A 12,622-nucleotide genomic window follows, 5' to 3' on the forward strand; every position below is an offset into this window, starting at 1 on the left:
TGTGTGTGTGTGTGTGTGAGAGACATTGTGTGTGTGTGTGTGTGTGTATTTGTGTGTGTGTGAGAGACATTGTGTGTGTGTGTGTGTGTATTTGTGTGTGTGTGTGTGTGTGTGTGTGTGTGTGTCTCTCAGGTTCTCACTGTCCTGGGAGGGAGTCAGCAGTTTCCTGAGCAGGGGCTGGAAATGGCTGACGTTGCTTTGTCTCCACAGCCTCGTGGCCACCAATGCAGCCAGGTTCAGGCTGGCTGCTGGACCAGGGAAGCGGCTGCTGGAGTTCGGCTTGAGGAGAGCACAGGGCCCGGATGGAGGCCTCTCAGCCTCAAGATACTCCTACATTGGAGGTGAGGCAGATGGCTGTACTCATTCTGTTCCCCCTCCAGGGGGTATTTGCAACACCTCGAGCACACACACCCTCTGATTCTCACAGATGGGTTTCTCCGGCCAAAATTTTGGCAACTGCTGTAGTTTTCAGGATTTTTAGAGTAGCAAAGTCTGGGTGATAACGTCGGTGTTCAAATTCTTCATTGGCAAGCACAGGCTCCATACCCATTCATAACCCAAATCCCAAATCCCAATCCTGAATCCCATTTCCTAAATAAATCCCAATCTCAAATCCCATCTGCTAATCAAATTCCAATATCAAATCCCATTCCCTAACCAAATCCAAATCCCTAATCCCATTCTGTTACCAAAACCCATTCCCTATCTAATTCCTATTCCAAACTCCAATCCCCAACCAATCCCAAACCCCAAATTCCATTCTCTAACTAAATCCCAATCCCAAATCCAATTCTCTGATCGAATCCCAAACCCAAATCCTATCCCCAATCAAATCCCAATATAAAATTGTATTTCTTTAGAAAATCCAAATCCCAAATTCCTTTACCAAATCCCTACACGAAAATTGATCCAAGTGCCAATCCAGTGTCCCAGCCCCAAACTGATCCCAATCTCTAAATAGAATTCTCAATCCCAATCCAGTCCCTGACCTGAAGAGAATTCCATTGCCAAACCCAAAACCAGATCCCATTTGGAATCTAAACACAAATCCTAAACCAAATCTGAGCCCGACCAGCAAAGAGAAAGGCCACTGCAAAGTGTCTCAATGAAGCAGATTTTACGTAGAAAACCTGCCAAGACCCTTCACTGGGACATGATGGAAAAACAATGGATGTAAAATCAAAGATAGATGATTAAATGAGGTTTCCATAAATTTGGTTGAAGAGGTGGAATTTTAAACAGGATCTTACAGATGGATGGAGAGGTTTACGATGGGAATTCTGAGTGTGGGATCTGGACCTGGGGATGGTGGGATATCGCAGTTTAATCCAGAGGCTAGCACAGTCCCCGGGGGATTTAGAATCCCATTATATAGTACATTTGGAATCAAATACTTGTCTGATTCATAACAATCAATAAACTAGCAAATGGTCATGAAAGTACATAGGGTCCAGGGAGGGACTGTCCTTATCTGGTCTGACCTACATGTGATTCCAGACCCACAGTAATGTGGCTGACTCTTAACTGTATAACACTGTATAACTATAAGTGTATAACTGTAACTGTAAACTGTATAACAGTTATATCACACTGGATAGCCCACTGTGCGTGCAGTGACACCGGACACGAACTGTTCAAGAAAGTACCTCACACAGTTACTGCCGTCATCTCAATTTTAATCCAGGGTGACCAACAAATGTAGGCCTAACACACACACATGACATGAACAAATACAAGGTTCCTTCACCTTTGTGCAAGAGTCAGTGACCAGAGGGCTAATCTCATGGTGAGGGGTCATCCATTTCAGACCGAGATGAGGAGGAATTTTTTTCTCTCAGAGGGTAATGAATCTGTGGAATTCTTTACCACAGAGGGCTGTCAAGGCTGGGTCTTTGAGTATGTTCACGGAAATTGAGTCTATTTTGTGGTGAATGTGCGAAGGTGAGCTTACAGAGGGATGTTGTGCAGTTGCAGATTGTGAGTTTGAAACAATTAGAAACAGCTCCAATTCTATTCAAAACCCCAATCCCAGCCAGTAACCCATATAGACCCAATCCTAACCCAAACTCAATATCCCAATCTCAACATCAATCAAGTCCTAACTGAACTCCAATCCCAACCAATATCCCAATCCCAAACTCAACCCAGCCCACCCAAAATCCTAACGCCAACTCCAATCCCAACTAAATATCCCAATCCAACCAATGTCCAAATCCCAACCCTAATTTCAACTAATATCCCAATATAAAGAACAATCCCAAGATTGAAGGAAGAATATGAATGCATTGGAAGTGTTCCAATAAAATATGTTGGACTAGTGCCTGGAATGGGCAGAATGGCTGGGACAGATATTATGGGCCGAATGGCTTTTTTCTGTGCTATAAGCTGTGTATGGTTCTCTGGCCTTCTGAGGGATGCTGGGACAGAAGACTAAGGAGTAAATTGATTGAAACGTACAAGATTCTGGGGGTCTTAACAAGGTAGAACTGGAGAGGAAATTTCCTCTTATGGGAGAATCTAGAACGAGGGATTTGGGGATGACCCATTTTTAACAGTGGTGGGAAGACACATTTCTCACTGAGGACTGAGATTCTTTGGAATTCACGGAAGCAGAGTCTTTGAATATCTGTAATGTAGAAGTCAATAGATTCTTGTTATGTGAGGGGGTGAAAGGTTATCGGGGTGAAAGGTTATTGGAGGACATGTGAAGTAAGCCATGACCTGAATGATGGAGAAGGTTTGATGGGCCAAATGGCTTATACGTCTCCTAAATCATACATATAGTTGCATGAACAGTTGAGACTTCTTCCCAAACCAATTCTAAATCACAGCTTAAAAAACCCAATGCCACTAACCGCAATCCTAATTCCAGTTACAATCCCTACATTCCAACCCTATAAGAATGGCTTTCAGATTTGTGTGTGTATTTTTCTGTTTGTACCTGTTTGTCACTAGGGTTTGACGGCACTAGTAATGTCATCGCTGGGAAACTGTATGGCATTCCACTGTTTGGATCCATGGCGCATTCTTACATCGCTTCTTTCACTTCAATGTCAGAAGTCAAGGTTCAGGTCAGTGCTTCCTTTCACTTGCTCCTGAATCCAGGGATATGGTTGTCCATAATGGTACTTGGAATGCTGTAATGATTGAAGGGTATGTTCAGGCTTTCTACAATCTCTAGTTGTTGTTGTTATCGTCAGCTCCTAGTTATCAGGATAGTAATCGATGGTGACAAGATAACCAGTTGTGAGCAATAAGAGGTGCCCACTCTGAGCTTCATCCATAGTCAGTCTGGGATCTCATGCATCATTGAGGGGGTCTCTTTAGTGTCTCTATAATATCCAAACCACTGCCCTGGCTGAGGTGATCCTGAATCTCAATGCTCATATCTGGCCAGTTGAACGTTTCTTTACCTCCCTCAGACTTAATTCCTTTGTGCCTCGCACTTCAACATCTGTTTTCTCATCTCCTCAGGGATAGTGATCGTCCTTCCTTTTTTACAAGATGCCACCTATCCCTTCATCTTGGTGTGCTAAATGCTCTCTCAGAGCGACACATGTGTCCTTGATGCTTTCAGGCAGTCTTTCCACCTCTCTTCCTTACTCTTGGACAGTTGTATCGCGTTGTGTAGTTTGCTCGATTTCAGCATTAGCTTGGACTCTTAGACTCTGTGTCTCTTCTGAGTCAATAATTTCTGGGCCATGTTGAGATTGATTGATTGATTGATTGTCACATGTACCGAAATACAGTAAAAAGCTTTGTTTATGAGCTGTACAGGCAGATCATTGTAAGCAAAGGATGTACAGATCAAAAAGACTTAGAGGCATACAGGTTACATTGCAAGTTACATTATTTGAGGCTATAATCCATTCAATGGTCTGATAACGGTTGGAAAGAAGCTGTTCCTGAACCTGCTTGTATGTGTGCTCAGGTTTCTGTATCTTCTGCCTGATGGAAGAGGTTGTAGGAGGTCATTACCGGGGTGCAATGGGTCTTTGATGATGTTGGGCACGTTTCTGCGGCAGCGAGCCGTGTAAATGGAGTCCATGGATGGAAGGTTGGCTTCTGTGATGGTCTGGGTCATACACACAACCTTCTGTAGTTTCTTATGGTCCTGGGCAGAGCAGTTGCCATACCAGGCCATTATGCACCTGGACAGTATGCTTTCAATGGTGCATCAGTAGAAGTTGGTGAGGGACCTAATGGACATGTCAAATTTCCTGAGCTGCCTGAGGAAGAAGAGGCGTTGTTGTGCCTTCTTGACTGTCACATTTACGTGGGCAGTCCAGGATGGGTCATCGGTTATCGTCACTCTGAGTAATTTGATGTTCTTCACTCTTTCAGCCTCAGATGTAGATGGGGCCGTGTTCTCCTCCTGTCTTTCTGAAGTCGATGATCAGTTCTTTAGTTTTGCTGACGTTGAGAGACAGATTGTTTTCATTGCACCACGTCACCAAGTCCTCTATTTCCCTTCTGTATTTTGACTCGTTGTTATTAGATATTCGTCCCACTATGGTGGTGTAATCAGTGAACTTGTAGATGGCATTCGTTCAGAATGTGGCAACACAGTCGTGGGTGTACAGGGAGTGCAGTAGGGGCTGAGGACACATCCTTTGGGGGGAGACCCCAGTGTTGAGTGTTATTGTGGAGGAGGTGCAATTGTCCATCCTCACAGATTGCGGTCTGTGCGTCAGAAAGCTGAGGATCCAGTTGCAGAGGGTGGAGCTGAGACCAAGGTCACGGAGTTTTGAGATCCGTCTGGAGGGGATAATGGTGTTGAAGGCGGAGCTGTAGTCAATGAGCAGGAGTCTGATGTAGGTGTCCTTGTTGTCCAGATGTTCCAGAGATGAGTGCAGGGCTAGGGATATGGCATCTACTGTGGACCTGTTACGTCGGTAGGCAAACTGCAGGGGATCGAGGCAGGCTGGGAGACTGGAGTTGATGTGGGCTGTGACCAGCCTCTCGAAGCACTTCATGAATATTGAGGTAGGAGCCACGGGGCAGTAGTCATTAAGGCATGTTGCATGTGTTTTCTTGGGTACAGGGATGATGGTGGTCTTCTTGAAGCAGGTGGGGACTTCACCTCGTAGGAGGGAGAGGTTGAAGATGTCGGTGGTCCGCACACGATCTGAGTGTTCGGCCGGGAGCACTGTCCAGGACCGTCACTTTTCTTGGGTTGATTCCCAGGAAAACCGATCTGACGTCTAAAGCAGTGACAGAGGGAACAGGTTTGTTGGGGCAGGAGTCACCATACCCGCTGGCATTCTGCTCAAACCCAACATAGGAAGCATTGAGCGCGACAGGGAGGGATGTGTCTTTGTCCGCTATCCTGCTCTGCTTCATTTTGTATTCCATAATGTTGTTTAGGCCTCGCCGTAGGCAGTGGGAGTCTGTTTGGTAGGTTTGGGCGTCTAACTTGGTCCGGTACTGGCTTTGTGAAGGTCATATCTGGATTTGTTCGCCCAGTTATAGGAAGGATATTATTAAGCTGGAGAGGGTTCAGAAGAGATTTACCAGGATGTTGCTAGGAATGGAGGGTTTGAGTTATTAAGAAAGGCTGGGTCTTTTTTTTACTGAAGTGTAGGAGGTTGAGAGGTGACCTTATGGACATTTATAAAGTCACGAGGAGTATAGATAGGGTTAATGGTAGGTGACTTTTCCCTAAGATGGGGAATTTCAAGACTAGGGGAGACATTTTTAAGGTGAGAGAAGAGAGGTTTAAAAAAGACATGGGGGCAACTTTTTTACACAGAGGATAGTTTGTGTGTGGAATTAACTTCCTGAGGAAGTGATAGATGTGTATACTGTTACAACATTTAAAAGACATTTAGATAAGTACATGAATAGGAAAACGTTTGGAGGGATATGGGTCAAATGCTGGCAGGTGGGATTAGTTTAGTTTGGGATTATATTTGGCCTGGACTGGTTGGACCGAAGGGTCTCCATGCTGTATGGCTCTATGACTCTGTCTACTTTATCCTGTGCCCCAGCACCATTGAATATCCTTAGCAGTGAGCTCATCCATGAGTTTACACTCTGAGGACAAATTAGGCAAGGTAGTTCATGAATCTAACAAATTATGATTTTGCTTGCATCTCACCTTGTTAGGATCTGGGTTTCTGCTTTCCTCGATTGTTAGATTTAGATTTTATTGTCAATGTACTTGAGTACAGAAGTACAGGAGTACAGTGAAAAGTGTATGATGTCACCACACACTGGGCCTTCTGAGGTACAAAGGTACCTAGGTACAAAAAACTTAGGTACAAAGTAGTAAATGCAACAAATTTTAAAAATTTAAGCATTACCTTCATAGAATAAATAGAAAAACGAAGAAATAGGTAATAGTTAACAATGAAGTCCTTCTTAATATAAACTAGAAAAATAAAGGAATAAAGTTAAAAGTTAAACATACTTTGATGAGACCTCCGCTAAGCTCCCTCTCCGGGAGACCTTAGCAGACTGTTCTTGATACCACCCCACACAGCCACTGGTTCTCTGTCAGCATGTGATCAGTGTCCTTGACTTGCAGCAGCTTCAGTGCATCATGTTGTCACTGGGATAAGGCTGCTAATCCAGTTGGTGGAATTTGTTCACTGTCTTTTCCAGCACCTTGACTTTCAGCCTGAGCTGGAGGACATCTGGCCTTGGTCTTTCAGTTGGCTTTACTGCAATAAGATGTTTTTCAACATCTTATTCGCTTGGCCTGGAATATCTCTCAGTGTATTGCAGAACCTCATCTGTTTTTCCATTAGTAAGCGGTAGCAGATGATTGATAAGCTCAGGGATGCTGCACGTATCAATAGCTTGAGATTACGTTTCTCTGCTCTCAGTAGACATGTTCTCACAAAAGGATCTTGCATGCTTAAGAAAAGCCTCTCTCTGATGAGATAATCTTTTAGTTGTCCGAGGTGAAAAGATTCAGTTTGATATATCAATTGGTTTTGTTCTCAGTTCTTCCTCGTTGTTTTTATCAGTAGCCATCTCGTATCTTACATAAGTAAATCAGGATAATAGAACAAAATGCAGAACATAGTGTTACAGTAACAGAGAAGGTGCAGAGAAAGATCAACTCTGATACATGAGAGGTCTGTTCATAAGTCTGATAACAGTAGGGAAGAAATGTTGTTGAATCTGTTGTAATGTGTTTTCAAACTTTTGTATTTTCTGCTCAATGGAAGAAGGTGGAAGAGAGTATAACCGAGATGGGAGGTGTCTTTGATTATGTTGGCTGCTTTCCCGAGGCAGTGGGAAGTATAGATGGAGTCACTGGATGGAAGGTTTGAGTGATGGACTGGGCTGCATTCACAACTCTCTGTAATTTCTTGCAGGTTTGGGCAGAGCAGTTGTCATACCAAACTGTGATGCATCCAGACACGATGCATTCTATGGTACATCTATAGAAATTGATGAGTTTTTGTGGACATGCTGAATTTCCTTAGCCTCCTGAGGAAGTAGAGGCATTGGTGTGCTTCCTTGGCTGTAGCATTTCTACAGTTGGCCACACCTTGGGTTCTTTAGTAGTCTTTGTCATGCCTGAAAAGCTAATGTGGAAATTCACAGCAATTTTTTCTTCCCTCTCATCTGCTAGCAGACTTTGAAACCTGCAACTGAGGGAGAGCCGGAGGTGAATTTTGTCTCTCTGTGCGAGAAGTGGCTCTTTCAGGTCTGCCACCTTCTCCAAATGCCTCAGAATCGAACCAATTCCTCTGAGTTTGCAGCCTTCATCTCCTATGCCATGACTTACCCGGGACACTTCATCGCCCTGGTCGACTCGTACAGTGTAATGAGGTAGAGAGTGGAGTTGGTCATTTTTCTTGTGAGATATCCACTTGACACAGTCTGTTACAATGGTGGCCAGACAGCAGATCATCTCAAACAGTAACCGCGGGGTTGGGGGGTTGGTGACTGGCCAGCTCATCAACTAGAGCTTGGGGAGCTCCTGTTTCAGAGGTCAAATGTTATGGGGTCAAGGCCCGCTCTGCAGCCTGGGGAACCACAGTCAAGGCTGATGGGAGTTCTGCACTGTCGGAGCTTTCTCATGTTTCAACCAGAGTCTATGGAACTCCCTTCCCCTGATGCGGGCTCCTTGAATATATTTAAGGTGGGGGATGGGCATTAGAGTCAGAGGATCATGGGAAAGTGGAGTTGAGGCCACAGATCAGCTCAGCCATGATCTTATCCTCTGGCGGGATAGGCTCAAATGGGCTGAATGGCCTGCTCCCAGTTCATATGTAGCTGCCCTGCCATCTTTTGGTTCAGATTCTGACCTTGGGGATAGATGAATACCAAGAATATGCAAATTGAAGCCTGGAGGAGGGCCAGTTTGTGAGATGGTTGACAGGAGTGATGCCTTGTGGCCTCTTGCTATACTCTCCATTTTTAGAGAGATTCCAGTCACTTCCCCACAGCTGATATTGGAAGAATGGATCTGGAAAGTTCTTATTCCGCTTTCCCATGCGTCCACCCCCCCACCCCTGTTCTTCAATACTGTAGTGAGATTGGGGGTTTTCTAATTGAATTCGGGGCAGTTCCTGAATTGAGAGAGTTTGGAAGATTATCACTGGGACATCAAGAATTTCCCCATCTATTTCTTTTGATATCCTGGGCCTGGACCCATCACAGAATCACTACAGTGTGAAATCAGGCCATTCGGCCCATCGAATCCACTCTGACACTCCAAAGAGCATTCCACCCAGACCCACCCCACTATCCTATCCTCTGTAATCCTGCATTTCCCATGGCCAACCAACCTAACCTGCACATCTTTGGACTGTAGGAGGAAGCTGGTGCATCCGGAGGGAACCCACACAGACACAGGGAGAATGTGCAAACTCCACACAGACAGTGACCTGACCCAGGTCCATGGGGCTGTGAGGCAGCAGTGCTAACCACTGAGTCACCGTGTCACCCCCATCCTGCACACTCCTCAATGATCATTTTCTCCATTATCTTTTTCTAAAAAAACTTGTATTCAATCCAGTAAACCCCTCCCCAAGGGGGTGATAAGAGGAAGTGCAGGGTTATAGAGGAAAGGCAGTAGGGTGGGGTTATTTAAGACTATAAGAAATAGGAACAAGAGTAGGCCATTCGGCCCCTTGAGCCTGCTCCACCATTCAACAGGATCATGGCTGATCCAATGCTGCTCATGTCCATGTAGAACATGGAACATAGAACAGTACAGCACAGGAAAGGGCCCTTCAGCTCATGATGGTGTGTCTAACATGACACCAAATTAAACTAATCCCTTCTGCCTGCTCTCGGTCCATACCCCTCCATTCCTTGCATATTTGTGCTTATCTAAAAGCCCCTTAAACGTCCCTATCGTATCTGCCTTCACCATCATCCCTGGCAGCGCATTCCCAACTCCTACCACTCTCCGTGTAAGAAAGCGGCCCCTCACATCTCCTTTGAACTTTCCCCCTCTCACCGTGAATGCATGCCTCCTAGTATTAGACATTTCAACTCTGGGAAGAAGATTGTGCATCTCATAATTTTATAGACTTCATGTCTCCCCTCAGCCTGCACCACTTCAGGGAAAACGACCCAAGTTTTTCTAGCCTCTCCTTATAGCTCATACCCTCTAATCCAGGCAGCATCCTGGTAAACCTCTTCTGCATCCTCTCCAAAGCCTTCACATCCTTCCTGTACTGTGGCAAATAGAACTAAACACAATACTCTTAAGTGTGGCCTAACCAAAGTTTTGTAAAGCTGCAGCATGACATCCTGACTCTTGTACTCAAATCCCCGACCAATAAGGGCAAGCATGCCACATGCCTTCTTTACCACCCTATCTACTTCTGTGGCCACTTTCAGGGAGCTATGGACTTATTTTTTCTTTATTCATTAACGGGATAGGGATGTCGCTGGCTAGGCAGCATTTATTGTCCATCCGTAATTGCCCAGAGGGCAGTTCAGAGTCAACCACATTCCTGTGGGTCTGGAGTCACGTGTAGGCCAGACCAGGTAATGATGGCAGTTTCCTTCCCTAAAGGACATTAGTGAACCAGATGGGTTTTTCCCGACAATTGGCAATGGGTTCATGGTCATCATTAGACTCTTAATTCCAGATATTCAAATTCCACCATCTGCCGTAGTGCGATTCGAACCCAGGTCCCCAGAACGTTATCTTGGTCTCTGGATTAACAGCCCAGCGATAATACTACTAGGCCATTGCGTCTCCTATGTGTGAACCCCAAGATCCCTCTGTACATCAATGCTATACAAGGTCCTGTCATTAACTGTATACTTTTCCTTAACACTTTATCTCCCAAAGTGCAGCACCTCACACTTACGCGGATCAAACTCCATCTGCCATTTCTCTGCCCATATCTGCAACTGATCTATATCCTGCTGTACCCTTTGACAACCTTCTATACTACCCGCAACTCCACCGATCTTTATATTGTCTGCAAACTTACTAACCCACCCAACTACATTTTCACCCAAGTCATTTGTAGATTTCACAAACAGCAGAGGTCCCAGTACAGATCCCTGCAGGACGTCACTAGTCACGGACTTCCATCCTAAAAAACACCCTTCCACCATTACACTCTTGTCTTCTCTGGGCAAACCAATTCTGAACCCATGCAGCCAAGTCACTGTGGATCCCACGCATCTTAATCTTCTGGATAAGCCCCCCATGAAAGCCCACCTCGTTGAAAGTCTTACTAAAATCCATGTAGAGAACATCCATTGCTCTACCCTCACTGATCATCTTCATCACCTCCTTGAAAATTTTAGTCAAGTTAGTAAGACATGACCTGCCCTGCACAAAGCCATGCTGACTGTCCCTAATTAGGCCATGCTTTTCCAAATGCACATAAATCCTATCCTTAAGAATTCTCTCCAATAGGCTCCCAAACACCTATATGAGACTCACTGGTCTGTCTTTTCCTGGATTATCCCTATTTCCCTTCCTGAGCAGAGAAACAGCATTAGCTACTTGCCAGTCCTCTGGGACCTCTCCAGTGATTAGCGAAGATACAAAGATCTTGGTCAAGGCCCCAGCAATCTCCTCTCTTGCCTGTCTTAGTAACCTGGGGTGGATACCATCGAGCCTTGTAGACTTATCCAAATTAATGCTCTTCAAGACACCTAACGCCACTTCTTTCTTGATCTCAAAGTGCCCGAGCATATTAGCATGCTCCACACAAATCTCACTATCCTCCGTATCCTTCTCCTGGGTGAATACCAATGCACAGCACTCATTTAGGATCTCACCCACATTGTCTGCCTCCAAACACAAGTTCCCTCCTTTATCCTTGAGTAGTCCTACCTTCTCCCTATTTATCTTCTTGTTTTTAATGTACCTACAGAATGCCTTGGGATTCTCTTTAACCTACTCGCCAAGATCATTTCATGGCCCCTTCTTGCTCTCTCAATCCCCTGCTTGAGCTCTTTCCTGCTTTCTTTATATTCCTCATGGGCCCTGTCTGAGGTCAGCTTCCTAAACCGTACACATCCATTTTCCTGCCTGTTCCCTGTCACCCTTGACTCCCCGACTGTTCAAGAATCTCCCTGTCTCAGCCTTAAATATTCGCAAGGACTCTGTCCCCACAGCTCTCTGTGGCAAGGAGTTCCAAAGACTCACAACCCACTGAGAGAAGAAATTCCTCCTCATCTCAGTCTTAAATGAGTGCCCCTTAATTCTGAGACTAGGCAGATGAGGAAGTTTTTGATGTGCCAAAGATAATCGCCCACTCTCTTGATCCAGGAACTATTTGTACAGCTCCACGAAGAGTTGGTGCAGGCTGGCGAGTTCTAACGGGCTCTTCCTGTGCTGACAGGTTTTCTAATCAGGTCTTTGTCCTTACATGGGGGAATACACTGTAAGGGGTTAGAGATATGGAGTATGGTGAGTGATGGACACTAGTCCCAGAGATGCCTCACGGGGAAGAGGGCAAAATGCCAACAGTGGTGGGAAGATGCCCTTAATTACCCACTCACATGGCTCAATTGGCTTTTAGACAAGAGGACATCTGCCCATGACCAGCATCGTGGCACTGGCTCTCCACCAGCTCTTGCCATCTGTGGCCTCTGCCTGGAAAGCTGGGAAAATCTGTTCCAATGATCCCAGTATGAGGTGCATTTGACTGACCAATGATGTCAGTGCAACCCTTCTTCTATAGTCTGGTACCTGCTGGGATTAGAAACATAGAAAATGGGGGCGAGAGGAGGCCTTTTGGTCCCTCCAGCCTGCACCACTATTCAATATGATCATGGCTGATCATCCATCTCAATCCCTGCTCTGGCTTTCTCCCCATACACTTTGATCCTTTAGTCCTAAGAACAATATCTAATTCCCTCCTGAGAACATTCAATGCTTTTGGCCTCAACTTCTTTCTATGGTAGAGAATTCCACAGGTTCTCCATTGCCCCTGTCCTGTGAGGGTTTGGTGGGGTGATGGGGTGTGGGTCCTACCATTGCCCCTGATGTGCAGGGGCGTTGATGGGGTGCAGGTCCTGCCATTGCCCCTGATGTTCAGGGGGGTTGATGGGATGTGGGTCCTGCCATTGCCCCTGATGTTCAGGGGGGGTTGATGGGGTGCGGGTCCTGCCATTGCCCCTGATGTTCAGGGGGGTTGATGGGGTGTGGGTCCTGCCATTGCCCCTGATGTGCAGG

At 45.6% G+C, this 12,622-nt stretch overlaps 1 protein-coding gene across 1 annotated transcript in view; it reads left to right on the forward strand.

Moving 5' to 3' along the window:
* Positions 1–7,941, forward strand: part of naprt (nicotinate phosphoribosyltransferase) — a 113,899-nt gene extending 105,958 nt beyond the window's left edge. Inside the window, exons 9-11 of the mRNA XM_048618151.1 lie at positions 211–341; positions 2,956–3,071; positions 7,589–7,941. Coding sequence (XP_048474108.1) covers positions 211–341; positions 2,956–3,071; positions 7,589–7,792 — 451 coding nt within the window. The 3' untranslated portion in view covers positions 7,793–7,941. The remainder of the gene's footprint in view (positions 1–210; positions 342–2,955; positions 3,072–7,588) is intronic.
* The last annotated feature ends 4,681 nt before the right edge of the window (positions 7,942–12,622 follow it).

Source organism: Rhincodon typus, chromosome 2 (genome assembly GCF_021869965.1).
Source record: "Rhincodon typus isolate 14 chromosome 2, sRhiTyp1.1, whole genome shotgun sequence".
NCBI classification, from domain to species: domain Eukaryota; kingdom Metazoa; phylum Chordata; class Chondrichthyes; order Orectolobiformes; family Rhincodontidae; genus Rhincodon; species Rhincodon typus.